This window comes from Chiroxiphia lanceolata, chromosome 8 (genome assembly GCF_009829145.1).
Source record: "Chiroxiphia lanceolata isolate bChiLan1 chromosome 8, bChiLan1.pri, whole genome shotgun sequence".
Classification (NCBI taxonomy): Eukaryota; Metazoa; Chordata; class Aves; order Passeriformes; family Pipridae; genus Chiroxiphia; species Chiroxiphia lanceolata.
Genome location: NC_045644.1, coordinates 14,726,316 through 14,750,782, shown reverse-complemented (window position 1 = coordinate 14,750,782; position 24,467 = coordinate 14,726,316). Strand labels below are relative to the sequence as shown.

Below are 24,467 nucleotides of genomic sequence, written 5' to 3'. Positions count from 1 at the left end.
TTCTCTGCTGGAGGACCAGCTGGCCAAGCTCCCTCTCCAAGAGCCACTGGGCCTGGGAGAGGCTGGTGCAGGACTTGCAGGCACAGGGTGCTGAGGGGCAGGCTGGGCAGCTGGCCCCCCTCAACACCCAGCATGAGCAGACCCTGTGGGAAAGGGTCTTCCCAGCAGCAACTCTGCAGCTGTGGGAGACCAATGCATCCCTGAGCAGGTATCCATGGATACCAGCCAGGCCACCTTGTCCGAGGAGCCCCAACCTGCTCTAGGGTGCAGCAGAGACACAGATGTGGCCGGCTAAACAGCAGCTGTTATTCAGACAGTTGCATGGTTTAAATACATTACATACATTTCTACAGTGCATTAGAACAATACATTTTGGGTCAGTCAGATGCAGCTGGGCCTGGCCGGGGAGCTGGGGTCTCCACTGCTGCCCCCCTGTGCTTGCACAGCCAGTGCTGAGCACCCTACCCATTGCAGGAGACAGGGGAGCTGCTCTCCCCTCCCAGGCCCACACAGCAGAGCCCCAACCTGCCATCATCCCCCTCACTCCCCGAGGATGGGCTAACAGGACAAGACCCAACACCAATTTCCCCCAGCAGCAGGAGAAGCCACAGCTCAAGGCAAGCAAGTGCAGGCAGCAGCCCTGATACTGTTCCATACAACACAAGCTCAGCAGCTGCTGGGGAGAGGGGGGCTCCCTGCCTCCCCCACCCACAGCGAGCCTGCGAGATTGTCAGCTCCAAGGCAGCCAGGAGTCCATGCTGGTCCCCTAATGTGCCCACCCATGTGGCAGAAGAGCCCCTCCAGCCCTTCCCTGGCAGACCCCTGCCCCTCGAGGGGGTCCCTAGGCACAGACAAGGCTGGCACCATGCTGGCTGCACAGCAGCCAGGCAGCTTGCTGGGAGCAGGGGAAAAAGCCAAGCGAGAGCAGCTGTAGAAACCTGGCAGGAGAAATGGACTGGGGAAGCAGAGGGGGAGCCACCTGCTCTTCACAAGGATAATCCAGCACCTCTTTCCCCTTAGTGTCTAACTGCACCCAAGCCAGTCCCATGTGTTGTCCCTCTTATGTCCCCTCCTCGAGCCCCCAGCCAGAGAACAGCCATTCATTGTGGTCCCCGCTGCACCCGTGGGCAGCAGGAACTCCCCCTGAGGAAAGCAGTGTGCACGGGGTTGGGGCAGAGGAGGGACAGTGGAGGAGTACACCATACCCTTAGGGAAAGGGAGGGGGTATCACCTTCTACAGGCCTTCCCAGCCCAGCAGCTGGCACGGTGGGAAAAAAAGGACCAGTGGCTGGTGTAAAGGGCCGGACGGATCCTGGCCTTGGCAAGCCTGTTCATCCCAGCCCCATGCAGAGGTGCTCAGAACCGCATGCAGGCCAAGGAAGGGAGGCAGGGGCAGGGTCCCAGCCACGCCACAGTTCTCAGCGGATTCCCACACCTCCCCTGGCCTCTGCCCCAGGCAGGGCACCGAGCTCCAATGGAGCTGGGGAGGGACCATGCCCAACCTGCCTGGCTCCTCCAGTTCAGCTGCAGGTTCCTCCAGCTGCACCTGCTCGCTCTACCCTGAAGGTCAAGTCCCAGCCACAGAAGCCAGCAATGGCCCAGCTCCTCCTGCAGTGCTAGTCCGAGATGGCCAAGCCCTGTCTGTGGCTCCCGCAGCTACCACCATGAGAAGAAAGGCTTCCGGCTCTGGAAGCTCTGCGTGTAGGACTCACTGGCAGAGCGCTGGTGGGAACGCGCTGTTTCCACAATCACAGGCGGCATCTGAACCAAGTGCAGCGGGCTCTTCCCGTCTTTCAGCGCCTGCGTCAGGTTCAGGATCTGTATGGCACAACAGAGCAAAGCCTGAGCTGCCCTGCAGGAGCAACAGAGAGCATCCACTCCAGCACCCTTCCTGCCACACAGGCAGGACGAGACTCCACCTCTGCCTTCCCTACACACAGCTTACCTGGCCTCTCATGACAGCAATCTGCTTGTGAAACTGTCCTCTGTCAAAGCCAGGGTCTTTCTGCAAAAGAGAGAACACACTGGGATCCATCCACTGCCTCATGCCATGCACAAGATGACTGCTCCTCAAGTAAGCCTCTCCCCCTGTCCCATGGGTTTCCTGCTTTTCCCCATGCTTAATCTTCAGCTCCTGGTACAGTGAAAACCCTGCTATGCCTCAGCCCGGAAACACTGTCAGGAGCTTGGCCACCGTTCTTTCCCCTGCAGCCTTGGGAGCTCCCCAACACCAACCCCATTTTCCTTCCTCCCATGTCATCTTCACCCACTTCCCCAGCACACCTTGAAGAGCTCATACAGATCTTCCTCCAGGTCCTTAACAAAATTGGGGTCTGAGATCTTGGGAAGAATCAGGTCCTTGATCTCCTGTGAAAAGGGGATTTTGGCCTGGGGAAGCCACGCCCAGTAGAAGGGGTCTGTGGGAGGAAGCAGGAGACATGAGAACTCGGGAAGGCAAAGCACGGTGCCACATGCCCCTGGATCCCCTGCATCTGGGACCCAAGGTCCAGCATCAGCTTCATACAGTCTCTGCTGAGAAGGAACTGCCCATGAACCCAGAGATTTGCAGAGGCACAGCCCTAGTCCTCTCCTCTACAGTCCTTAAGGAGGATGCCCAAGCATGGAGTTGTATGGCTTGCCACAGTGTCCTGGCACAGCCTAAGGGACTCACATGCTCTCCAGGAGTCTGGGTGTTTCAAGGGAAAGGCCAAACCGTTGTCTATAGCAGCCAGCTTGATGATGGGCTCCTTCACCACCACCCAGTCGCTGTCCTGGAAGGAAGCAAAGCATGTCATAAGGAGGCCCCCCTAGCAGGAAGAGTCCCTCTCCCACTCCAGCCCCGCTGCCAGGATCTTTGCCCTGGCTACCACAGAGGCACAACAGACTCTTGCCTTGTAGCATAGCCCCTTGCCCACAGGGAAACATAATCTGTTTCAGGTGGGAGGGGAACAAAGCTGCTTCCCCCTAAGGCCTCACTCCAAGGATTCACAGGTCCAGCAACACCAGTTTCCCCCACAGAGCATTCTCACAAAGTCCCACTAGGCCACAAACCACCAACACAAAGGGTAACAAAAGGCCCAGGAGACAAGATCAGGAGTCCACGCGCTTGGAACCCAGATGGGAAATTCCTGTCCGGCCTGACAAGCAGTCAGCTTCCAGAAGCGGAGTCCTCATGTAGCCCCTGCCCAGGAGGAGCCACTCACCCGCACGCCTGCGCTGTCCAGGGGACAGTCATACTTGATGAGCCAGTTGTCATTGCCCCGATCTGCAGGGAGATAAAAACAGCTGCATCACCACCAGGGCCTCCCTGCACTGTGCTGGGCAGAAGTCCTCCTCTGACCCAGAAGTGAGACAGAGACATTCTAGGCCCAGAGACCTTAAACTTGCTGTGGGCCTAGGAAGTCACGTTAACCCTCACAAAGCCAGCCCTGGAGGTCCACGTATTCCCAGCTTGCAAAAGAAAGGTCAGCCTGCAAGCCCCAGAGTGCAACCCCGACCCTTCCAGCCAGGCAGGAACTCAGGAACCCACTGTGAGATGGGATATAGAGGCACAGCCAGGTGTTGGATCTCTGGATGTCCCTGGAACCTCACAGCTGGGAAACTTTCAGCCAAGCACAGTGGTGGATCCAGATCTGCTAGAATGCAGGCCAGCAGCCAGAGCCCCCAGTGCTGGATGGCCGCAGCAGCTGCACTCTGCCCAGAGGCAGATGTCATCTGGCAGCAACTGAGTGGTGTTGAGAAGAATTTCAGGTGCTGGGAAAAGCCACCAAGACCCTGTCTCCCTCCCCTTTCTCCAACATGATAGGACATGACGGAGCAGGCAGCATCCCACACCAGGCAGCTGGCCCTACCTGTGTTCCTGATGATGTAGTCCAGCACCACCAGCCGCTCAAACTGCAGTAGCAGCTGCCGGTTGGTGTTCTCCGGGAGCGGCTCAGCCTCAAACCGCCGCAGCCAGTAGTCAGCATCCTTGTAGCCTTCCACAAAGAGCTGGAAGGAGCCCACCTGAGGCAAGGAGAGGCTGTGTCACGGAAGGCCACAGAGGGCAGGGAGGTGCTGGCAGGCAGGTGTGCAGGCTGGCAGCCCTACCTTGGGTGGCAGACCAATGCGGTTGAAGCGCTGGCCGACTTTCGGCACCTTCTCCAGAGCCAGCCTCTTTCCTCGGGACTTCACCCTGTCGATGGCACTGTAGTTAAAGGTCTCACTGGCCAGATACACCACCTGAGGGGACAGGAGCGCAGTCACAGGACTGCCTGATAAAACCAAGACACAGCATTTCTCACAGCTCTGCCCAGCACAAGCATCCACACAGCTAGAGCAGGAACAGTCCTGGTCTTGAGATCTCAATCTACAAGGTCAGCAGTGCCACAAGACAAGACACAAGCAGAGCTGTGTGGAAGCACACAAAAGCCTTCCCGGAAAAAGATCCCAGCAGCTTTCCTCTCACCTTTGTGCGGGGAACAATGTTGAGTTCCAGTTTTTGGTCTACCAGGCTGGCACCTGCCTCTGACAGGTAGCCCTGGTTCAGGACCAGGCAGTCTCTCCCAAAGCAGCACGGGCAGCACAGCTTCTGCAGCCACTTGGTCCACTTGGGGTTCAGCTGCCCGTATGGCTCCTCATTCTTGGGCTTGAAGACGCCAATGATTTTCTGTGAGTGGGAGAGAGGAAGGCTGATTCCAGGCAGTTGGCAGAGGTGGGACACCTCCCCCAGCACACAGTGGGGACATTCAGGAACAGGCCCAGAACAGCCCTTCACTGGGACCAATAACCAACCCCTGGGACCAGGCAAACCCTGCAGCTCCCAGGAGGGAGGCAAACAGGGGATAGGAGGGACTCCTGCCCAACCAGTGACCCATCCCACAAAAGCGGGGTACTGCCCAAAGACCTTGTCCGAAAAAAACACTGGTGATGATGCAGTTCCCTGGTAAATACACCAGTCCCATTCCAGTAACCTTTGGATAGCCGGAGAATGTACTGCTCACTGTTGGCCATTACATCCACACAGAAAAGGGAGGGAATAGCAATTCCTGCCCTGGCTCCAAAGTCCATGGAACAGAGCTGATCCCCAACTGACCAGAGAAGGGACCAGCCCAGGCAGGACTCTGTGCTGGGGGCCCAGCAGAGACAGCAGAGGGGCTGGCTCTCCCAGTCAGCTGTGTATGAAAGGGTACAGGTGGCTTCAAACTGGCGATCAGATGGTACCAGCAGCACACTCAGCCCCTCAATCCAGCCTTGCACACACTGACCCAACAGTGGAGGCAGCAGCACAGAGGGCACAGAAGCCTTGTGCTGGGCACTGCATCATCACCAAGCCAGGGTTGCAAAGCCACACAGATGAGACAAGGGCTGGGGCAGGAGAAAGGCCACCTGTCCCCAAAGGCCAGGGATCCCTGGGGGGCTGCCCAGCAGCTCCAGGCTGGCAGCCCCTGCTCCAGAGTGACTCAGCAGCACACGCCACAAGCCCTCCTCCCTAAGGCTGGTGCCAGTCATGGCCTGAGTGGGTGACACTTCCCCAAGCTGAGCTCTTGTCAGAATGTGGAAGTTAAATATGAGTTTCAGCACCTCAGCAGGGAACCCCAGTGCAATCCCAGTCTGTCAGGGGCCAAAAGCCAGCCCAGGGCAGGCAGAACCAAGGTTTTGTCCACCAGGAAGAGGGACAGGAAGGGTTTGAGGGAACAGGATCACTTGAGCCAGGATCACATGGTGGAGCCACTTCCACTAGGCAGGCAGGCAGGCAATCCCCTTCACCAGCCCCACGTGAAGGCACACAACTGCCAACACGTCCTTGGATAGGAGCCTGCAAAGAGGCTTGTCAGGAGCTCTGGCAGGACGGAGCCCTGTGTTCTATGGAGCCATTCCAGCAGAGCAAGGCCCAGCTAGGCAGGGACAGCAGGAAAGTGGCGGCCAGAGTTCTGGCAGCGCAGTGTTCCCTTCCAGACAGACCTGTGCCGAGAGCAGCACTGGCAGGGAAAACAGGTCTGCCTGGTGCCAGCAGCAGAGCAGAGGGAGCCCAACCAGCACAGGAGCACAGTCAGCAGTGGGGTGACCACAACCCCCAGGGCTGGGCAGCACAGCCTGGCTGGGACAGCTCGGGTCTCAGAAGCCCCCAGGGAAGCAGACACAGAGGAAAGGTTTTCCCCCCAATATCCTCCCCCTGCTGCCCACAACATCCACACACTGCACTCTCTCCCATGCCAGTAGTGGGACATTTTTGGCAACCCTAGACAGAAACCAGTCACACACCAAATTTGCTGACAGCAGGGCAGTCCAGTCCAGGGGACCTGCCAGGTGACAAGGCCGGGATTACACAGAGTTTGGCTCCTCGCACTTATGTTCCACCAGCCCTCCTTGAGCTCGGGTCTCCTACAGCCAGGCAGCCTCTGCCCTGCCACCCCCAGGCAGCTCATCCGGCCACCCACCGCAGTGACTCCAGGTCTCATACTGGGCAACAGGAGGGAGCAAGGCAGTGTCAGGAGGAACTGTGTATTTCCCCAGAGACCGCCAGCTCAGCTGGGACCTGCCTGTCAAGCTCCCAGGAGCCAGGCTTCACCCAGGGCAGGAAAACTAGAGCACATCAGAGACTAGAGAGAGCCCAGTCCTGCTCCTCAGGAAGCATCCCAGCACACACGTGGCGAGGGAGTCACAGGAAGCAGCAGCAGCTCAAGTAATTGGTCTGGGCGCAGCAGGTCACAAGACAAGCCAGCCCATGTTGCAACACATCCAATCAGCAGCACAGAGATGACTGCCCCACAGCTGACCAGGTCTGTGAGGGACCAACTACATGCCAAGGACTTTGCCTCCACTATAGCAACAACATAGCCACAGAGGAGACATCTCACTCCTCTCACAGCCCAAAAACAGCTCAGCTCACAGAGTCACAGGCCTAGAGCTGGAGTCACCATGGTTAGGAGATGCACAGACCTCGGAGAGAGTGTGACCTTTCCTCTGTGGGCACGAGAGCCACAGAAGAGGCTGAATCAGCACTTGGACACACCCACCCCCCATTCTGGCTGCTGGTCCCACTGCACTTCTCGCCGGGGAAGCTCAGACCAGTCCCCCACGGCCGGTAACCCCCGGACCAGCACCATGAGTTCTCCCTGCAGCAAACCCCTCCGCAGCCCGCAGGCCCCGGGGGCCACGCGGGGCCGCGCCCGGCTTACCCCCTGCGGGTCCTTGACGAAGTAGCTGCCGCTGGAGCCCTGCGAGATGCGCTCGGGAAAGATGCCGCGCTCGCTGGCCAGCTCAGCCCGCCGCACCACCTCGGCGAACTCGGGATCCTCGGGGAAGTCATTGCGCTCTCGCTGGGCCGCCGCCGCCGCTTGGGCTTGGGCCTGCGCCGCCGCCTGGGCCTGAGCCTGGGCCTGTGCCGCCGCCGGGCCCCGTGCCCCGCGCTCCAGCAGCGGCTGCCGCTCGCGGTCGCGACCGCCGGGAGAGCCGGGAGGGGAGGGCGGGAGGGGTGCGGCGGGCGGGAGGGTGCGCACAGCACCCCCCGGCAGCCCGTAGTCGGGACCCTGCGCCCGCTCCGGCGACACCAGCGGGCTCGTCTCGTCCATCGCGCCGCCCGCCCGGCCCCGCCGCGCTGCCGCTGCCGCTTCCGGCGCGTCACCGCGCCGCCGCGCCCCGTTGGCTGCCCCACCCCCCGCCGCGCCACGCCCAGTTGAGGCACTGCGACGGAGAGCGGGGCGGTGAGTGCGGCCGTGGTGCCGGTGGGACCAGCCCGGAGGCCCCTGCGCCTCTCACCGCCCGTCCTGGGTGCCGTGCGGGCGTTCATCGCCCTCACGCCCCCGCTGTGGCGGCTGGCGCCAGTGCCCCACATAAAAATGGCCGCCCTGGAGCAGCAGAGACGACTGCTGCCCTTCACAAAGATGGCGGAGGCGGGAGGGTGCTGCTCCTCCGCAGACACGCCCGGGTGGGGAGCGCCTTGCCCCACACAAAGATGGCGGAGAGCGAGGGTGTGCTGCGGACTTGGCCAATTAGCAGCCGCGTTGCTAGCGGTTGCTGTGGAGACAGCCAACGGCGAGCGGGGATGGACGCTGGCGGCGTGGTACCGCCCGGCGGGGCGGGTGCTGGAAGGGGCGGTGGCGGCCACCGCCCCTTGGCGGGACCTGGTGGGGAGCGGTGCGGGCGGACAGCGCGGAGCCAGGTGAGCGCGGGCCGCAGGCCCCTGCGCCGCTCGCACCGCCCGCACCGCCCCCGGTGCGACCATCGCCACGAGCGTCCCGCTGGTGGGGCGTGCGTGCATCGGCCATGGGTGCATGGACACGGCAGGGTGTGGGTGCATGGACACGACGGCGTGCGGGTGCATCCCCCGTGGATGCATGGACACGGCAGGGTGTGGGTGCATGGACACGACGGCGTGCGAGTGCATCCCCCGTGGGTGCATGGACGCGACAGGATGTGGGTGCCTTCACCGTGGGCGCCGTCACGCCTCCGGGCACACTCCCGGCCTCAGGAGCTCCAAGTCGTGGAGCCGCCCGTCCCCCGTGAAGTGTCACAGGCCGTGCTGGCGGAGTTCGCAGCCCCCAGCAGCCCCCGCCCCTCTGCCTGGCACGGCTGGGTAGGCTGCGGGCTGCGAGCCGGCGATGAGCTCCCGGGTGCTGCCATCGGCAGAGAGCACTGTTCAGTCGCTGCTCGCCTCGCCTGGGGCCATTTCTCTGGACACAAAGCCTTGGCAAGTTCCTGCTGTGCTCCTGGGTTCGCGTGGCTCAGCACGCACCGCTCGGGTGGTTCGCAGCAGAGTGTGAGCAGATACACTTCCCTTTGCATGCGGGGAGTCCCTTCCCGTCACGGGCACCGCTTGAGCCGCACCGGCAGCTGCGGGAGAGGCAGCGCCCAGCCCGCCCGCGGGGCTGTCTCCATGCTGGTGCCTTCCCTGTGTGCTGGGGAGGGCTGTGCTGCGTGGCAGCGGCTCTAGGGGAGTACAGTTTCCGAGTGCTGCTTGCTGTCTGCAGGCAGGTTTGCAAGCTCTGAGTAGTGGAGTAAAGCCCTGAAGCCTCAGGGTCCTCTCTCCGCTGTCCTTTTTAGGAGGAGCGGCCTCCCATCCTTGGGAGTGAGCCAGGTTTGCCCATCCTTGATGCTGGAGCTGGAAACGCCACAAGCTCTCTGTTCCCTCCCCTGAAGAGCTGGCACCAAGCACAACCCAGCCTCTCCTCTCCAAAATGCTTGTTTCTGCCTGGAACTGCCCAGACCCCTGGCCTGAGCCTGCATGGTGCAGGACCCGTGGGATTCTGCCTGAGTGCCAGGCCGGAGACAGACAGCTCCTGCCACACTGCTCTTCCTGCTGTTCACTCACATTTCACAGGGCTGTGACCCCCGTGGGCTCACATTGCCCTGAACCCTGCAGTGGGGCGGGCAGCAACCCGAACCTGGCAGCTGGGGTTTCAGAGCCCAGGCAGGGTGGCTGTGCTCCTGGGGTCACCTCCTCATCTGCACCATGCCGCAGCAGAGCCATCCCCGGGGCAGACAGGTGCCTCTCATCTCTGTGAGATTAAGGGATGCAGGGGCTCTGGGCAGGCTAGACTGCTCTCCCTGCCCAACAGCTCTCTGTGCCTCTTCCCGCCAGCTCTTGCCCTGCTTTGCCGGAGGCTGTTGCCATGACACTGACTAAAGGCTCCTTCACCTACTCCAGCGGGGAGGAGTACCGCGGCGAGTGGAAGGAAGGTGAGATGGGGCAGCAGCCCCCATATCCCTGCCTAGCTCCACATGGGGGTAGGTCCTGCCTCTGTCCAGCACTGCCCATTTCTGCCCTCACCTAGGTCGCAGGCACGGCATTGGGCAGCTGACGTTTTCCGACGGCACCGCCTACGTGGGGCACTTTGAGAACGGGCTGTTCCACGGCTGTGGAGTGCTCACCTTCTCTGACGGCTCCAGGTGGGCACTCCTACGTACACCTCCCTGGGCACCCCCACTTGCTGTGGGGAGCTGCTGCCTCAGGAGCTCCTCCCCACTCAGATATGAGGGGGAGTTTGTGCAGGGCAAGTTCAATGGCGTTGGAGTCTTTACACGCTGCGACAACATGACCTTTGAGGGCGAGTTCAAAGGCGGGCGTGTGTACGGCTTCGGTGAGTGCCTGGTGGCATGGTGCAGGCATCCACAGAGCCCCTGCTCAGCACAGCCCCTTCCAGCATCTCCCAGTTTGTCCTTTCATCCCCTGCCCCCATCCCCAGTGGGTGCTTCTCCCTGCCCCTTCACTCCCAGACCTTCCCTCCTCTTCCCAGGTCTCCTGACTTTCCCTGACGGCTCTCACGGGGTGCCCCGCAATGAGGGCTTCTTTGAGAACAACAAGCTGCTGCGGCGGGAGAAATGCACAGCCATCATCCAGAGAGCCCAGGGTGCCTCCAAGTCTGCCCACAACCTGACAGCATGACGGTGCCCCAAATCCCCTTCCACCAGAGCAGGGACCCCTCTACTTGGGCACTGGCTGGCCCTGCTGGCCCTGGAGCAGGGATGTGGCACTGCTGGGTGCCTCCTTGCCCTTTGTCCCCACCAAGCATCCTGCTGCCAAACCCCTGCTGCTGGAGGGGATGGGACCCTCCACTCTCCACCCAAGTGCCCCGGGGCAGCCATGGTGCCTTCTCTTTCTGGCTGTAGCCCTGGCACCTGCTGGAGCAGCAGGAGGGCAGGGTGGTTGGAGCTTGGCCTCTCTGTCTCCCAGAAAGACTGTGGGCCACTAGGGCTGCAAACCTGCTGCAGAGGATGGAGCAGTGGGACAGGGGCTGGTCCCTGACCCCACTGCCAGGGTGCCTTGGCTGGGAGCTGCTGGCTGGACAATGTGCCCCCAGAGGGGCAGCTCCTGGCTCGCTTTGCTGCCCTGGTCTGGAGGCAGGATAGGTACCCTGGGCACGCTGTGGTCTGTACCCTCAGTTCTGGGTGACTGGCCATCCCCCTGCATGCCCTGGGTAGGGTGGCATGACGTCCCGGAAGAACCCAGCCTGCTCTTGAGGCCAGCCGATGGGCTGTATTCCCCTCATCCCTGTGCTAATCCGCCTCACCTACTGCCTTGGCAACACCAGCAGCAGCATCCCCACCAAGGGGGATGGGGAGATGCCCAGTCTGGCTCATATCTGCTGCATGCTGGTGGAGGGTGGGAGCAAGGAACAGGGTCAGCAGGAGCCTGGTATGAGGGTCACAAGCAGGGCTGAGTGGGGTGGCAGGACTGGAGTGGGGGGCCTGGGCAGGGTGGAAGGGTATAGAGGCATGGCGAAGGGGCAGGCAGGGGGAACGCAGCTCCCCATTTTGCCCTCCACATGCATCCTTCATCTCTCTGCTGCATGCTCACCTTCACCCCTGGTGTGGTCCGGCTGGCTGTGGTGCAGGGTCCTGGAAGCCCTCACTGCCTGGTGCGGGGCCGCAGGGGCAATACCCTCCCTGCCGGTCTCTGCCCACACCGGTCCCGTGCCTTGCCGTGACCCTGCCTTGTGCTGCTGCCTGCACGGGCCTCAGCTGAGTAAACCATGTTGCCAAACGCCTGTGCCATGTCCTTTTTGCCGGGAGCAGGGACGGGGCAGGGAGCTTGTCCAGGCAGGACTGCAGACACAGAGGGAGGACAGCCATTTTATTCATGGCACAAGCATCCACCCCTTCCCAGGTGAGGACAGCAGGCCCCTGGGGGCTGGCAGGGATGCAGGCTGGTGAGGGGTTGCCCCCTTTACCCACTCTGCCCAGCGCAGCCATGTCCCAGTGTCCCCACCATGTCCCCAGTTCCTGGGGTCCCTGACTCCTGTGCCTTCCCAGTGTGGGAAGGGGAAGATGGGGCACCTCTTACAACCAACCATTGGTGCTGAAGGTGTTCCTCAGCTCTTCAACCTGGGCAGGGCTCAGTGGGGCCAGGGGTGCACGGCAGGGACCTCCGTAGTAGCCAAACCACTCCATGGCCTTCTTCAGCCCTGGAACTCCGAACCGGCGGGTGACCTGTGGGAGGGAGGATGCAGGAGCTTGCTCCCATGGGCCAGCATGCTTTGTGGGCTCTGCTTTGCAGCCCCTGCTCCTTGCTCACCATCACTCCTGCCCTCCACATGTGGGGCTGCAAGGCTGGGCAGGGTGTGAGGTGACCGCAGCACCCCATGAACTGCCCACTGTGGGATGGGGGTGCAGAGCACAGCTCCACCAGGGAGCAGCCCTGTGGCACAGTGGGCTCATTGCAGCAGGGACAGGCCACTCCACAGTGGGCTGGGGGGCCTGGGGAGGAGCAGTTCTTCCCCCTATTGTTGCCTATAAATAGCCAGCAAGGCTCTCAGAGTGGGTCAGGCAGGTGCCCACTGCCAGTGGACATGCAGTTCCTTAACATGGCAGGGCTGGCATTTCCCACCCTGTCACCTCCAGCCTGGCCCAGCTCACTGGCCAGGTGCTGTGCTATCCTGTCGCCCTGAACCACTGCTCCACCCCCTGCAGCCCCAGGGACTTCCATCTTTTGCCTCCCCTTGGCTCTGCCATGGCCTGGCACCCCTTCCCCTCAGCATCCCAGCGGTGCTGTCTGCTCACTGCTGTGTTGGGCTCGATGAGACGGTGCTGCAGGTCACGGGCCTCCTGCCACTGGCCCTTACGGCACAGGCGGTCCAGCTGGCACAGGGGGGCCCCCAGGATGTTGGCGAGGGCACAGACACCCCCAGATGCACCTAGAGACACCAGGGCACACTGGCAGCCAGCGTGGCATGCTGTGCCCAGCCAGCACCTCCCAGGCATCACCACCCCTTACCTGCCTCCCCCTACCCGCATGCCAGTCTCTGCCAGTGTCCCCAGGGCACCACCCTGTGCCCCCAGCCAAGGAGGGGCAGCTGCACCTACCCACAGCGTAGCTTGCCAGCAGGAAGCCAGCCGATCCTGCCAGCACCTGGAAATCCTCCTGCCTTGTCTTGTGGACCATCAGCCCCATGCGGGTGATCTGGGGAAAGACACACTGTGCCCTGGAGCAGGCATCACCTGGTCTCCCTCACCACATGGTTCCTGCCAGCAGTGCTGGGGTCTGGGGAAGGGTTGCAAGTCCCAGCTCCCTCTTTCCAACTTGGGGCCAGGTTTGGTGGCAGCCAGCCCTAGGAAAGCCCTGCTCCACTCACATCCCCACCGCTGTCCTTGATCCCAATGATGTTGGGGTGCTGAGCCAGGGTGATGACAGCCTCCATGGGCAGGTCCAGGCCAGTGTTGGCAGGGACACTGTAGAGCACCACGGGGATGGGGGATGCATCACCGACCTGCAGGCAGCCAGACAGAGCTCAGCAGCTTGGGTGGGTTGGAGACGCGTTGAACATGCTCTGCATGCTGCTGCCCCAGCTGAGTCTGCCACAAGCCCTGGACATGGCTCACCTCCGTGTAGTGATGGACCAGGGCAGCACTGGTCATGGCGCCCCGGTAATAGCAAGGTGTCACAACCAGCGCCACATCAGCCCCCGCCTCTGCCATGCTGACAGTCATCTCAATGGTGGCCTGGGTGGCTGGGGACGAGACAGAGGGGTGAGGGGTGCTCCGGAGGGGACGCATGCCCCCGGCACTGCCCATGCAGGCACTCACATTCACAGCCTGAGCCAGCCAGCAGCAGGCGGTCCCTGGGCAGAGCCCGGCGCACGCTGCTCACCACCTCCAGCCGCTCACGGGGCGCCAGGTAGGGATACTCCCCATTGGAACCCAGCACCACCAGTCCTGGAACACAAGTGTGGGGAGAGCAGGGCTTGGGCACATGGGCAGGGTACCAGGACTTCCAGGTACCCCCATCACTCTCACTCCCTTCTTTGCTGCTGGCACCCAATCAAGGCTCTATGCAGCCCACAGTATGCCCTCTTCCGCCTACATCCCTGCAGCCCCAGACCCTCTGGTCAGAAGAGAGGAGACCCCAGGGCACATCCCTGCAACCCCCAGCCTCTTCTGCAGCCCCTGTCCTATCATCCATCCACCCTGGACAATCAACAGATACATATCCCATGAATGTGTGTGAGTGTGCACAGGAGTGCAAGCACATCCACAGGGCACAGGGTAGATGCAAGCCTGCAGCTACACCTACATGTGGAGGATGTGTGCAAGCCTGCACATGTGTGGAGTGTGCATGCAAGCACACGCTGGCATGCGATGGGGGTGTGCAAGGACACACACATGTGTCCAGGCACGTGCCATGCAAAAGGCCCCAGACGGGTCACCCGAGGAGTTGCCAGCTCTGGAACAAAGTCCGGCTGGAGGCTGAGCACCCTTGGGAAGCTGGCAGGCTGCCCACACACTGCCACACAGCCTCTATGGTGGGCAGGGATCCGACAGGAGCCTGCACAGAGAGGGAGCGCAGGCAACACTTACCTCGGAAGGGGATGCTGGCGTAGCGGGACAGGTTCCCCTCCAGCTGGGCATAGTCCACCTCCTGTGTGGGTGAGAAGGGGGTGGCGAGGGGTGGGAAGATGCCCCTGAGGTCAAGTGAGGGCTCTGGTCCCTGGGGAGTGCTGAGCCCCCGGCACTGCCTGGGGGGTGTCCAGTGCAGAGCTGCCAGGGTGGGCCAGAGAGACGAGGTGAGGCGGGTGCTGAATGCCATGGTGGTCTGGGTGCTGCCGCTGGCTGTGCTGCCTGCCCCACTGAGGGCTGTTAATGTTTGACCAGGCACGTGAGAGACCCGCAACCCTGCTGGGCAGATGACATGGGGGGTGGTACCAGCTGAGCTCAGGATGCTCTTCCCCACGCCAGGAGCTGGCTGCAGGAGCTCAGCAACCATCCAGGTGAGCCCCAGCCACTCCAGCTGTGCTTTCCTTTCTGTTTGCCAGCCCTGGCAGCCGTCCCTCTGCCTCCTACAGGGCTGGACTGCGGGACCAGGGAGGGACCAGGCATTGCAGGTAGTCCAGGGGCTGTGGGCAGGGACCACCTGCCTCAGCTGTTAGTGTAGGGTCTCCTGTAAACAGGTGAGTGGGAGCATTTCTGGGTTGGGAGTAGTGAGCACTGCACTGAGCAGAAAGGTCCCAGCCTGCAAAGGGTCATGTGTCCCCAGGGATAGCTCCAGTGGGGAAGGCAGGAGGACGAGCAGCCATCCAGCCCCACAGAGTGGCTGCCCAGCAGGGGTACAATTGCTGCTCTCTGGCACGGTCCCAGCTGCCAGCACCACGTGGACTTGAGTTGAGCTGCCCTCCACGAATTTTTCCTCCCTGAGCTTGCCCAGGTGGTACTTTAAAGGACTGTGAGCAACCAGGGTGTCCTGCAGCAAGGATTCCTGCCCTTGAACCACTTGTGTCCTGGCATCATGATGTCACCAACACTTGAGTTCCTGTGATAGGAGGCAGGGCTCATCATGCTGCTAGATAACCTGCTCCTGGGATAACCCAGCTTCCCCAGGCCCATCAACACCAGCACAGGCTGCCCAGCCCCACAGCACTCTGGAGTTGAATGCTGCTCTTTGACGACTTTTATTGACACAGACAAGTCTCATCCTTGGAGCCAAGCCTGATCCTTGGTCCTTTCCTGGTGCCATCATGCAGGGACCTCCATCTCCCCCTGTGGCTGCTCCTTGGTCTCCAGTGCCTGGCGAGTGTCCAGCTGCCACTGCTGCACCAGGTCTGTCGGGGTCTTGCCAGCCTGCAAGAGCAAGCAGAGAGGAGCTGGGGCTGGGGTGGTGCAACACGGTGGGTCAGCAAATGGCCTTGGTGCTAGCCCCCCATGCTCACCTCGTTCTTGGCCATCATGTCAGCCCCATGCAGGATCAGCTTTTTGATGATTTTGTAGCGACTGAGCCGTGTAGCATCATGCAGCGCAGTGTCCCCTTCCTGTGAGAGACACAGCCTCACTGGGGATTGTGGTCCAGGGACAGGGATCCCTTGACTGTCCCCAGCTCCCAGCACATCCACTCCCGCATGAGGACAAGAGAACAGTGCTTGTCCCAGCCCTGGCTGTGGCTGCCACCACCCTGGGGCAGGGATGTGTGTGCCCAGATGTGCCCCACTGTGGGTGCTAGGAGCCTTTGGAGGGGTCAACCAAGGGAGGGGGATCAGTGTTGTCCAGGAGTGCCAGCACTTACCCTGTCTGGGGCATTGATATCCACCCCACAGTGGATGAGGTGCTCCACAATGTCAAGGTGTCCGGTCCGGGTGGCCACATGGAGGGGTGTGCTGAGCAGCTTGAGAGGGGAGGTGGACATCAAGGGGGGGATCATCACCCACTCCTGCTAACTCAGCACAGGGCCAGCCCAGTCGCCCAGGGTATGCCCCTGCCCCCAACCCTGTGACCCCGAGCTCTGCCCTGCTCACCTTGTCCTTCACGTTGAGGTCTGCCCCATGGTCCTGCAGCAGCTTGACAGCATCCAGGTGCCCGCCCCGGCAGGCCCAGTGCATGGCAGTGCAGTCCAGCTGGGCACACAGGAGTATGTTATGGCAGGGGACACCCCCACCCCGTGTTCATCCCCCACTCCAGCTGGTCCCTGTGCCCAAGCTGAACTTGCAGCTGAACCTCTGTGGCAGGGAGAGTGCTGCCCCATTGCCCCATTGCAGGGACCTCAATCCTACTGTAGTTCCTACTGCACCATGCCCAGAGGCTCAGACATCATGGAGCTGGGCTCAGGATGCAGCCTCACCCGGTCCCTGAAGTCAACTGTGGCCCCACTGTCCAGCAGCTTCTGCAGGATATCCATGTGTCCCTCCAGAGAGGAGCGGTGCAGGGCTGTGCGGTGGAACTGGGGAACAAGGTGCCACATTGGTGGACAGATCCATCCTCCCCTCGCCCAGTCTGGTTGTACCTCTAGCCCTGTCCCAGGGGTCCCAGCCCCTGCCCACAGGCATGCCAGGGCATGGTTGTGGGACATGGTGCCAGGGTACCTCCAGGCAGAGGGCACACAGTGCTTGTCGGGGATGCTACCTCATCACATGTGTCAGCGGGGCCACCATCTGCCAGGAACTTCTCAATGACATGCATCTTGCCCTGAACGGCGGCTCGCAGGAAGGTCTCTGGCTCCACAGGACCCACCTGGCAGTGGGACAGGCTCAGGGCTGGGGCATCACAGGGGTGCAGGAGAGGAGACAACGTCGGGTGTCCCTGCCCTGCTTCCCCAGGGAGGTCCCTGACTGGCAGGGTGACCTGGGAGTGGCCCGTGGGTGCTCCAGCCCCCTCCCACAGCCTGGGACCCACTGACGTACAATCTCCAGGGGTTCAGGTGGCTGGGGGGGCTCGGGGGTGGCCGCCCGCTCTGCCCGGCGCTGCCGACGCTGCTTGCGGAGTTCAATGAGTCGTTGGATGCTCCCCACATCGATGATCTCTCGCCGCAGATCCACTGAACTCTTCCGCACCCTCTCCTGACCCTAGTGAGGACATGCAGTGCACCGTTTGACTTCTCTGTGCCCAGCTACCTCTAGCCCCCCTGCACCCCAACCCCCTCACCTTGATGGCCTCGAGGCCCCGGTTCCTGGGGCCATGGCGTTTCTCCTCCTCCAGCTCAGGTGTGTTCATCCGCTCCACAGCTGGCGGCTCCCATGCACCATTCCCTTTGGGTCTCTGCACAGGCAGAGGGGGCTGCGTGGTCCCGGCTGGGCCACAGAGCAGCCCCACTGCCTCCATTCCTAGCCTGCCGGTGCATGTGGCTCTGGACACAGCTCCCCGCTCACCACTGAGCTCTACAGGCTGCCTGACAGCCCTTGGGTTTGCACTTGCCCACTCATCCTACTTGGCAAGCTGGGCACCTGCCCACTGCTCAGCTTTGCCCCATGGGCAAGAGCTGCCAAGTTGGGAACCCGATTTCCCCGAGAGCCCTTGGCTACCTCACTGCATCCCCCAGGATGGCAAGGTCGGTGCCAGCTCTTCACATCCGAGTCCCTAAGGATGGACGCCGCGCAATGGGGGTCCCTGCCACAGCCCAGGCAGGTCCCCCTGTGGTATGGACCCACCTTCTCCTCTTCCTCCTCCTCTGCCAGCTTCTGCTCGATGAGCTCCTTGGCCCGTTCCACATCCAGCTCCATGTCTGCCCACAGCACACAGTCCCGTGCAGGATGTATCCTTTTCTCCTTGCTACCACAGGCAGGGAGTGCCCGGTCCTGGCTCCTGGTGCTGCCGGCAGCTCCACTGGCTGTGGGGCTTTATGCTGCCGGCCCCTCCGTTCCACAGCCCAAGGGCACCAACAGCTGTGGCTGCTCCACATGACTGGGGCAGCTTTGCCATGAGCTCACCCTCCTGCTTTCTGGTGGCCCTGACTCACCTTTCCAGCCCCGCTCTTAAAGAGACCCATTGACACCCCACAGGTTGCCCAGGACTCTCGTGTTTGTAATAGGGAGCTGGGGTACACAGAACTCATGGCAGCCAGTCAAGAGGGGCTCAGCAGAGCAGAGACATGATATGGGGTCATCCCGTAGGCACAATGCCTGTGCAACCCGTTCTAGGCATCCAAGAAGCTCCCCATAGTTCCCTTTACCCCATCTCTGTGCAACTAGATGCTGCAGCAGCTACCAGCGTTGCCCAAGGCTTCCTGGCACCTGGGACTGGGAGGGCTACCCACTCCCACAGGAGGCAGTGGTCCTCTCAAGCCTCTCAGCCAGCAGCAGACAGCATGGGATGCCAGAAGTCATGGCCCCTCTGTGCTGCTTTAGAGGATGACCTCAGGTGTGGAACATTCCGAGCAGCCCTGCCAAGGGTCTCTGTGGCTGTCCGGCCTCCTCCACTGCACACGGCAGCCTGGTAGCAGGACTGGCCTCACATGGAGCTAACAGGCAGAGCTGGCAGCTATTCCCGGCAGCAGGAACATTGTTCAACCCTTCTGAGCACTCTCCCTTTGTAAGATGAGGCCAGCACTGCCCTGTGCCGGAACAGTTAATGCGCTGGGCACTATCCCCCAGCACAGGACCCGGGGGAGGGACAGATGGCAACACGTCACTGTCACCCTCCTGAGCAGTCCCCAGGGCCACCCTCAGGTGACAAAGGCACTATTTTTAAAAGGACAGGCCATGAAGGTGGTCCTGGGGTTTTCCCCCTCCATGGACTGTCCCACCCGGCCCCAGGGCAGACGCAGGCTTAAACCTCCAGAGAGGAAGCATTGGGAAAGGGAGGTGGTCATCCTACACTGAGAAGCAGCCAGGATGACAGTGGGAGGATGTGCTGGGGAAGGGTCCAGGTAGGCAAAGGGCTGGAGCTGGCAGGACAGGATCAGGGCAGCACTAGGCAGCAGAGCTGGGGTGTCCAGGCTACCCTTGGCTACCCTATGCTTATCCTGACATGAGAGCAGATATAGGACAGGCATGGGGACCTCCTGGCACTGTGGGTGACAGCCCCCTCCAGCCTGTTCCTGAGGCCAGAGAAAGGATGAAAAGGCTTTATTGATAAATACAGACTATGTACAAAGGGGAGACATCTCCACCCAGTCCAGCATCCCACAGGTCTCCAGGCCAGGGGGAGCCAGAGCCCAGTGGGTCACAGCCTCTCCCCACCGGCACAGCCTGGCAGAGGAGCCCCAGCCCCAGAAACATTTGGTCTCGAACCTCCTGCAGAAAACACGGCGCCTGCCCGTGTCCCCAGGCAAGAGGGGCCACTGCGGTGACAGAGCCCCATGCAAACCTTCCTGGCGGGTCCCCCTGGTAGGGGGCAGCCTCAGGGGGGAGCAGGGGCTGCTCCACCTCCAGCAGGGTTGGAGCACAGCGTGGAGCATCCCCAGAGGTGCCACTGTCTCCCAGCCCCTTCCCCTCTTCCCTCATCCAGTGGGGGGTGGCTCAGTTCCTTGGTGGCAGGGGTTGGTTGACGATCACTTGCACAACAAAATCCTTCTGGATCTTGGTCTCCTGCAGTCGTGTGCGGTCAGTGAGCAGCTTGCCTGAGAAAAACCAGCGCTGCCAGGCCAGGTCAATGCCCTCCTGTGCCTGCAGCTGCTTCTTCAGCTGCCCGATGGTGTCGCCCATGCTGGCGCTGAGCCGCAGGTCCTTGCCGGTGGAGAGCCGTACCTTGAGGGTGAACTCCCGCCGGGTATTGGGCAGGGGCTCAGCCGGCTCCACGGCCTCCTCCTCACTCCGTTCCAGGATCAGGTTGACGGGAGGTGCCAGGCAGTAGACAGGCAGCTGGTACCGGTTGCCCAGCTCATCATAGCACTCCGTCAGGGACCCTGGGGACAGTAGGATGATATGCTGAGGGAGGTCATCCCCATGGACCACCCAAATAGGGACAGGGCCACCCCAGGCAGTGTGGCGAAGGCTGCCCTGGCCCCCTTGGCTGGGCTGAGCCATGTGGATGGCAGTTGTGTGTCCCTCTCCACTCCAGCCTAGGATCCTCGCGTGCCCAGATATGAGTCACCCAGCACCCACCCCACCCACACCCCCAAGGCTGACCCTCACCGTGGGGTAGGGTGATGCTGGCTCCATCGAGGATAGCCTGGGCCAGGCTGTGGTCATTGGCTTCCACGGCATAGGCAGCTGCCTTCAGGGCATCCCAGATCTCCTTGCGGCCCTCAAAGGCGGGTGCCGTGTCCCAAAACTCGTCCCGCTTGCTGCGCAGCTGCCCATCTGTCATGGGGTAATCGCTCTTCCACTTGGGACACTCCTTCTTCAGGGGCTCATTGCGGCCTGGGGAGGGAGGGGATACTCAGCCGAGGGACAGGGCTCTCCCTTGGGCCCTGAGCCACCCATTTCCCCATATCCACAGATAACTGGGGACCCCTCACACCCCAGCGAGGGTCTGAGGGATCACCCTGCCTGGTGAAGGACAGTCCCCCCTGCAGCCGGGCAAACTGGGCTAGAGCTAGCCCTGCCCAAGATCTCACTGGCCCCATAGCAGTTGCTCCCACAAGTGACACCCTTTGCCCTCAGGGGACCAGTTGCTGCCCCATGAGGTGGCCACAGGGCCTCAGGGCCCTTTGAGGCAGAGCAGTATTTATAGCTTGGGGAATTAGCCAGGAAATAAGCTGGTCAGTTGGAATGAGAAGGGGATTACGGAGGCTGAGCTGCAGCAGAGGGGGGTCAGGACTTCACCGTCTCCTCTGCCCACCCCAGGATGACAGGGACCAGCTGCAGGCAAGACAGCAGGCACAGTGTCCAGGGCATCAGGGGGGCAGAGGGCATGGAAGGTGGAGGGCTGCCAGCCCACAGCTGCCCCAGCAATGGGCTGAACTGAGCTGGTTCCCCACAAAACAGCCCCCAACCATGTTCCCAGAGACCCTCAGCCAGCACTGCTCAGGGATCTGGGCCACCCCCATGCCAGTCCAACACCACCATGCCCTTCCTGCACTGGGCTGTGGCCCCGTGGGAACAGCCCTGTCCCATCGGCCCCACGGCTGGGCCGGATGCATGGTGCAGGAAGGAGCTGTTGTCACTCCCAGCTGAGCTGGGGACAAAGAGTGACAACAGCTCCTTCCTGTCACCCCTCTCCCTGGGGCCAGGCAGCACCCATCCTGCATGGACAGGGCACAGGGAAAGTGAGGCTCCAGTCAGGCAGGGAGGATACCTATGCCCATACAGTGACCTGCCACGCAAGGTGATGCCACACACCACAGTCACGGGGGACAGCCACCACTGCCTGCTGTGGGTTGAGCCATGTTCCCCAGGCAACTGTTCTGGGGCAAGTGTGTGGTGACACAAGGAACTACGTAACCTTTTTTTTGTACCAGCTCTGTCTCACCCCACCCAAGACCACTGGAGCCAGCATAGCATCTTCTTCCCGGTGAGAACCCAGCCCAGAGCTGGACACACATGTGGCATTCACTCCAGAGATCCTCAAGGGGCACAGGAGCTCAGCTACCCCAGGGCTGGGTACTGAGCATCCCTGGCAGGCAGCATCCTGCCCGCATCCCTGGAGCAGCAAGGGCAGCCAGCAGCAGCCAGTGCTGCCGATTCAGCAGTCACGGTGCTGGGCCAGAGGGATTTGCAGCACCACAGGACAGAGCAAGGTCAGAGGCGGCACCTGCCCCAGGAGGGCAGTGGAGAAGTGGCCACAGCCAGCCTGAAGGACATGTCCAGGACCATGTCCCCACTCTGCTGTGGCCACCTGGCTGGGGCACGTGTCCTCACAGCCAGGATTCCCAACCAGTACCATTCCCTCAGTTCTGCTCGCAGCAAAGGAAAGAGGCTGGCCCAGGGGAGGCAGCAGGATCGGAACCATGGGGTTCAGCCATGGCAGGGAGCAGGGACAGGCAGTGGCTGCCTCGTGTGGACAGGCATGCCCAGCAGCCTTGCCCAGGTAGGCAGGGGCTTAAGCCTTGTCTATTTATTGCTGCCACCCAGTCGGGCCCCACACCTTCTAATCACCTCCTGCTGCTCTATTCCTGGCCCCTTGTGCAACCCTCCACAGCAGCACCACCAGACAGGTCCGTCCGCTCGCTGTGCCCGGACTCGAGCCAACAGGATCTGGCTGGCAGCCTGCCTGCCTCCTGCCCTGTGCCTGCAGCACCCTACCCGCAGCTTGGCCCCCCATGGTGCCCTGGTGTGCAGATCCCCAAGCAGGAGGCTGTGCCCCAGAGGCTCCCCTGCCCTGGGGCTTGGTCCCTGCCCAGCAGGAGTCCCAGGCAGCCCCAGCCAACAGGTCCTGGAGGAGGCCCTGGAGAACATGCCAGCCAGATGGCACACAACACTGCTTCCAGCAGTGCTGGCCGGTCACTTCCTGGGCCAGGCAGGGTTGGGATGCTGCACGCCACCAGCATCCCCTGTTCCTGCTGTGGTAAGCTGGCCACCCCAGGGACAACACTGTCACCTGCTGCAGGGAGCCCTCACAGGACCCTTTCGCAGGGGGTCACAGCAAGCCCCAGCCAGGGCAGGAGCCAGCCAGGCAGATGTGCTGCTTAGCAGCGCCCCTCTGGCAGCAGAGGTGGGTAGGCAGAGGCCCCCTCCCCACCCGTGGCAGATCCTTGAGTACTGGGACCTGCTGGCCCAGAGCAATGTCCCTGTACTGCAGGTGAGGGTAGCTGTAGCCTTGCTTCATCCTCCACCACCTGCTGAGCAGCTCCCATGGGCTGGTAGCACCATGAAAGCAATAGCAGGATCCAGCCTGGGCATCGAGGACAGCCCTGCTCTCCTAGGAAGGGACACACTGCAAGAACACAGCAGCAGCTGCCAGGGGTACCAGGAGAGGACTGCGATCCATCCCAGAAAAGCCTAACAGGGGGCAAGAAGTGGGGATGGAGACACGGGCCCTGCAGTCAGTTGTTGCCTGCAACAGGAGGGGAGCGCACAGATCCAGATGTTGGGATTTGACCCCACCCCCTGCCACAGCAGCCTTATGAGGTAATGCCCCCACATCCCCCCTGAGCTGAGGGAACAGTCGGTCAGGGACCTCAGGCCCCACTGACACCCACAAGAGGGCACCTGCACCCCTGGGGGCAAAGTGTGCCGGGGTGGAAAGGCTGCAGCTCCATGGGGGGGGGGGGGGGGCATCACCCCAACCCACACCAGCTGAACATCCCCGGGGCAGGCTGGCACATCTGGAGCCCCGTGCGATGGGGGCGGCTGCCCACGGGTACAGCCGGACCCGGCACCCACGGCACCCTGCACGTGCTGCCGGAGCAGCGGGCACCGTCCCACGGGAAAACGCCCTTCCCTCCCTCATCTCAGCTGCGGGCGAGGGCCGGGGCGCCCCGTCCCGGGCACACGCTTCCTGCCCCTCCTCTCCCGCCGCCCACCACCGCTCTGCCATAAACACGGTAATTACCGGCTGCGACGGCACCGGCCGGGGAGGCGGCGAGGGGAAGGCGTGATTCATCCCGCCGGCCCACGGCCCCTCCGCCGAAAGTCAGCCCTGCCTGTCAGTCCCCGCGGCCTCCGGGACTCCCCAGGGCTGCATCACGGGGAAACGCCTCATGGCACCTGGGTATCCGGCTCCGGTAAATCCGGGGGGCCGCGGGGCTGCACCAGTGCCCCCGCACCGCCGCTGCTCTCCGGATCGGCGCAGCCGCTCCCTGCCAGCCCCGCACCTCCCGAAGCTCCGGGACAGCCGGGACGGGGTCGCGACCGCCGGCAGCAACCTAGTGTAGGGGCAGCACGGATCCTGGGCAGGCAGGACCGCGTCGTGCCAAGGAACCCTGTCGAGCCCAAACCGGGGACACCAGCCAGCCCGCAGCCCCCCCGGGACACCACCTCACCGGGAGGAGCCGGGAACTGCAAGGGCTGGGCTGGACGCGCCGCGCACCCCAGCCCTGACCCCGCAAAGCCTCTGGGACGGGAGCCGCGGTGCCTGCCCGCTCCCGGGGCCGCGCATCGCACTGGAACCCCCGCTGTCCGGGACCCCCGAAGGCACAGAGAGGCTCCCGAGTTCGGGCGCGGGGGCAGCTGTCCCGTTGCGGACTGCGCCCCTCCGGTGCCCACGCTCTCCCCCCGCGCCCGCCACCCCCAGGGGCACACGGGACAGCCCCCCCCCACCGGCGTCCGCGACCGCGGGGGTGCCCGGGCGGGACGGCCCCCCGCTCACCTGCTCGCTTGCGGGTGTTGCCGCCGCCGGCGGGCCGCTCCCGGCGCTGCCGCCCCACGCAGCCGCCCATGGCGGGGCCAAGCGGCGGCGCTCGGCATCGGGGCCGCGCCGGCTCCGCGCTGCGCCCGCCCGTGCGCGCGGGGCCCCTGTGCGCGCGGGGC

General features: G+C 62.6%; 5 protein-coding genes across 6 annotated transcripts; 1 reads left to right on the top strand and 4 right to left on the bottom strand.

Moving 5' to 3' along the window:
• Positions 1-284: 284 nt before the first annotated feature.
• On the bottom strand, positions 285-7,593 carry PI4K2A (phosphatidylinositol 4-kinase type 2 alpha). Its single transcript, XM_032695210.1, has 9 exons — positions 7,161-7,593; positions 4,448-4,648; positions 4,090-4,221; positions 3,852-4,005; positions 3,204-3,265; positions 2,672-2,771; positions 2,284-2,417; positions 1,946-2,005; positions 285-1,818 (listed from the first exon to the last, which is right to left on the bottom strand). The coding sequence occupies exons 1-9, from the start codon at positions 7,551-7,553 to the stop codon at positions 1,657-1,659; spliced, it is 1,398 nt and encodes a 465-aa protein (XP_032551101.1). The 5' UTR covers positions 7,554-7,593; the 3' UTR covers positions 285-1,656.
• A 419-nt stretch (positions 7,594-8,012) lies between these two features.
• MORN4 (MORN repeat containing 4) lies at positions 8,013-11,464 on the top strand. The gene is made up of 5 exons (XM_032695212.1): positions 8,013-8,143; positions 9,563-9,660; positions 9,756-9,870; positions 9,952-10,061; positions 10,218-11,464. The coding sequence occupies exons 2-5, from the start codon at positions 9,594-9,596 to the stop codon at positions 10,364-10,366; spliced, it is 441 nt and encodes a 146-aa protein (XP_032551103.1). The 5' UTR covers positions 8,013-8,143; positions 9,563-9,593; the 3' UTR covers positions 10,367-11,464.
• Positions 11,465-11,535: 71 nt separating this feature from the next.
• Positions 11,536-14,573, bottom strand: HOGA1 (4-hydroxy-2-oxoglutarate aldolase 1). Of its 2 annotated transcripts, none has more exons than XM_032694916.1 (7): positions 14,275-14,573; positions 13,504-13,632; positions 13,300-13,427; positions 13,053-13,187; positions 12,784-12,895; positions 12,481-12,614; positions 11,536-11,910 (listed from the first exon to the last, which is right to left on the bottom strand). In XM_032694916.1, exons 1-7 carry the CDS (start codon positions 14,501-14,503, stop codon positions 11,761-11,763), a joined length of 1,017 nt encoding a protein of 338 aa, XP_032550807.1. In that variant the 5' UTR covers positions 14,504-14,573; the 3' UTR covers positions 11,536-11,760. The 2 variants fall into 2 exon arrangements, with proteins under 2 accessions (XP_032550807.1, XP_032550808.1); XM_032694917.1 differs by having other exon boundaries at positions 12,784-12,880; positions 14,275-14,572.
• A 770-nt stretch (positions 14,574-15,343) lies between these two features.
• ANKRD2 (ankyrin repeat domain 2) lies at positions 15,344-18,410 on the bottom strand. The gene is given in 10 exon segments (XM_032695454.1): positions 15,344-15,531; positions 15,621-15,719; positions 15,971-16,069; positions 16,200-16,298; positions 16,523-16,621; positions 16,804-16,911; positions 17,082-17,243; positions 17,323-17,436; positions 17,826-17,960; positions 17,962-18,410. Coding segments are annotated over 10 exon segments (1,155 nt in total). The 5' UTR covers positions 18,097-18,410; the 3' UTR covers positions 15,344-15,426.
• Positions 18,411-19,184: 774 nt separating this feature from the next.
• On the bottom strand, positions 19,185-24,388 carry UBTD1 (ubiquitin domain containing 1). Its single transcript, XM_032695453.1, has 3 exons — positions 24,307-24,388; positions 20,250-20,477; positions 19,185-20,020 (listed from the first exon to the last, which is right to left on the bottom strand). Exons 1-3 carry the CDS (start codon positions 24,374-24,376, stop codon positions 19,635-19,637), a joined length of 684 nt encoding a protein of 227 aa, XP_032551344.1. The 5' UTR covers positions 24,377-24,388; the 3' UTR covers positions 19,185-19,634.
• Between the last annotated feature and the right edge of the window lie 79 nt (positions 24,389-24,467).

Excerpts from the sequence above, each read along its gene's own strand:
- HOGA1 (XM_032694916.1), bottom strand. The coding sequence starts at position 14,503 with ATGGCATTCAGCACCCGCCTCACCTCGTCTCTCTGGCCCACCCTGGCA. Across the intron at positions 13,428-13,503 it reads GGCTGGCTCAGGCTGTGAAT|CCACCCAGGCCACCATTGAG; the intron begins GTGAGTGCCTGC and ends TCTCGTCCCCAG. Across the intron at positions 12,896-13,052 it reads TCAAGGACAGCGGTGGGGAT|TGTGTCTTTCCCCAGATCAC; the intron begins GTGAGTGGAGCA and ends TCCAGGGCACAG.
- PI4K2A (XM_032695210.1), bottom strand. The coding sequence starts at position 7,553 with ATGGACGAGACGAGCCCGCTGGTGTCGCCGGAGCGGGCGCAGGGTCCC. Across the intron at positions 4,649-7,160 it reads TCGTCAAGGACCCGCAGGGG|AAAATCATTGGCGTCTTCAA; the intron begins GTAAGCCGGGCG and ends TCCCACTCACAG. Across the intron at positions 4,222-4,447 it reads ACATTGTTCCCCGCACAAAG|GTGGTGTATCTGGCCAGTGA; the intron begins GTGAGAGGAAAG and ends CTGTCCCCTCAG.
- UBTD1 (XM_032695453.1), bottom strand. The coding sequence starts at position 24,376 with ATGGGCGGCTGCGTGGGGCGGCAGCGCCGGGAGCGGCCCGCCGGCGGC. Across the intron at positions 20,478-24,306 it reads CAACACCCGCAAGCGAGCAG|GCCGCAATGAGCCCCTGAAG; the intron begins GTGAGCGGGGGG and ends CTCCCTCCCCAG. Across the intron at positions 20,021-20,249 it reads CAGCATCACCCTACCCCACG|GGTCCCTGACGGAGTGCTAT; the intron begins GTGAGGGTCAGC and ends TACTGTCCCCAG.
- MORN4 (XM_032695212.1), top strand. The coding sequence starts at position 9,594 with ATGACACTGACTAAAGGCTCCTTCACCTACTCCAGCGGGGAGGAGTAC. Across the intron at positions 9,661-9,755 it reads CCGCGGCGAGTGGAAGGAAG|GTCGCAGGCACGGCATTGGG; the intron begins GTGAGATGGGGC and ends GCCCTCACCTAG. Across the intron at positions 10,062-10,217 it reads CGGGCGTGTGTACGGCTTCG|GTCTCCTGACTTTCCCTGAC; the intron begins GTGAGTGCCTGG and ends TCCTCTTCCCAG.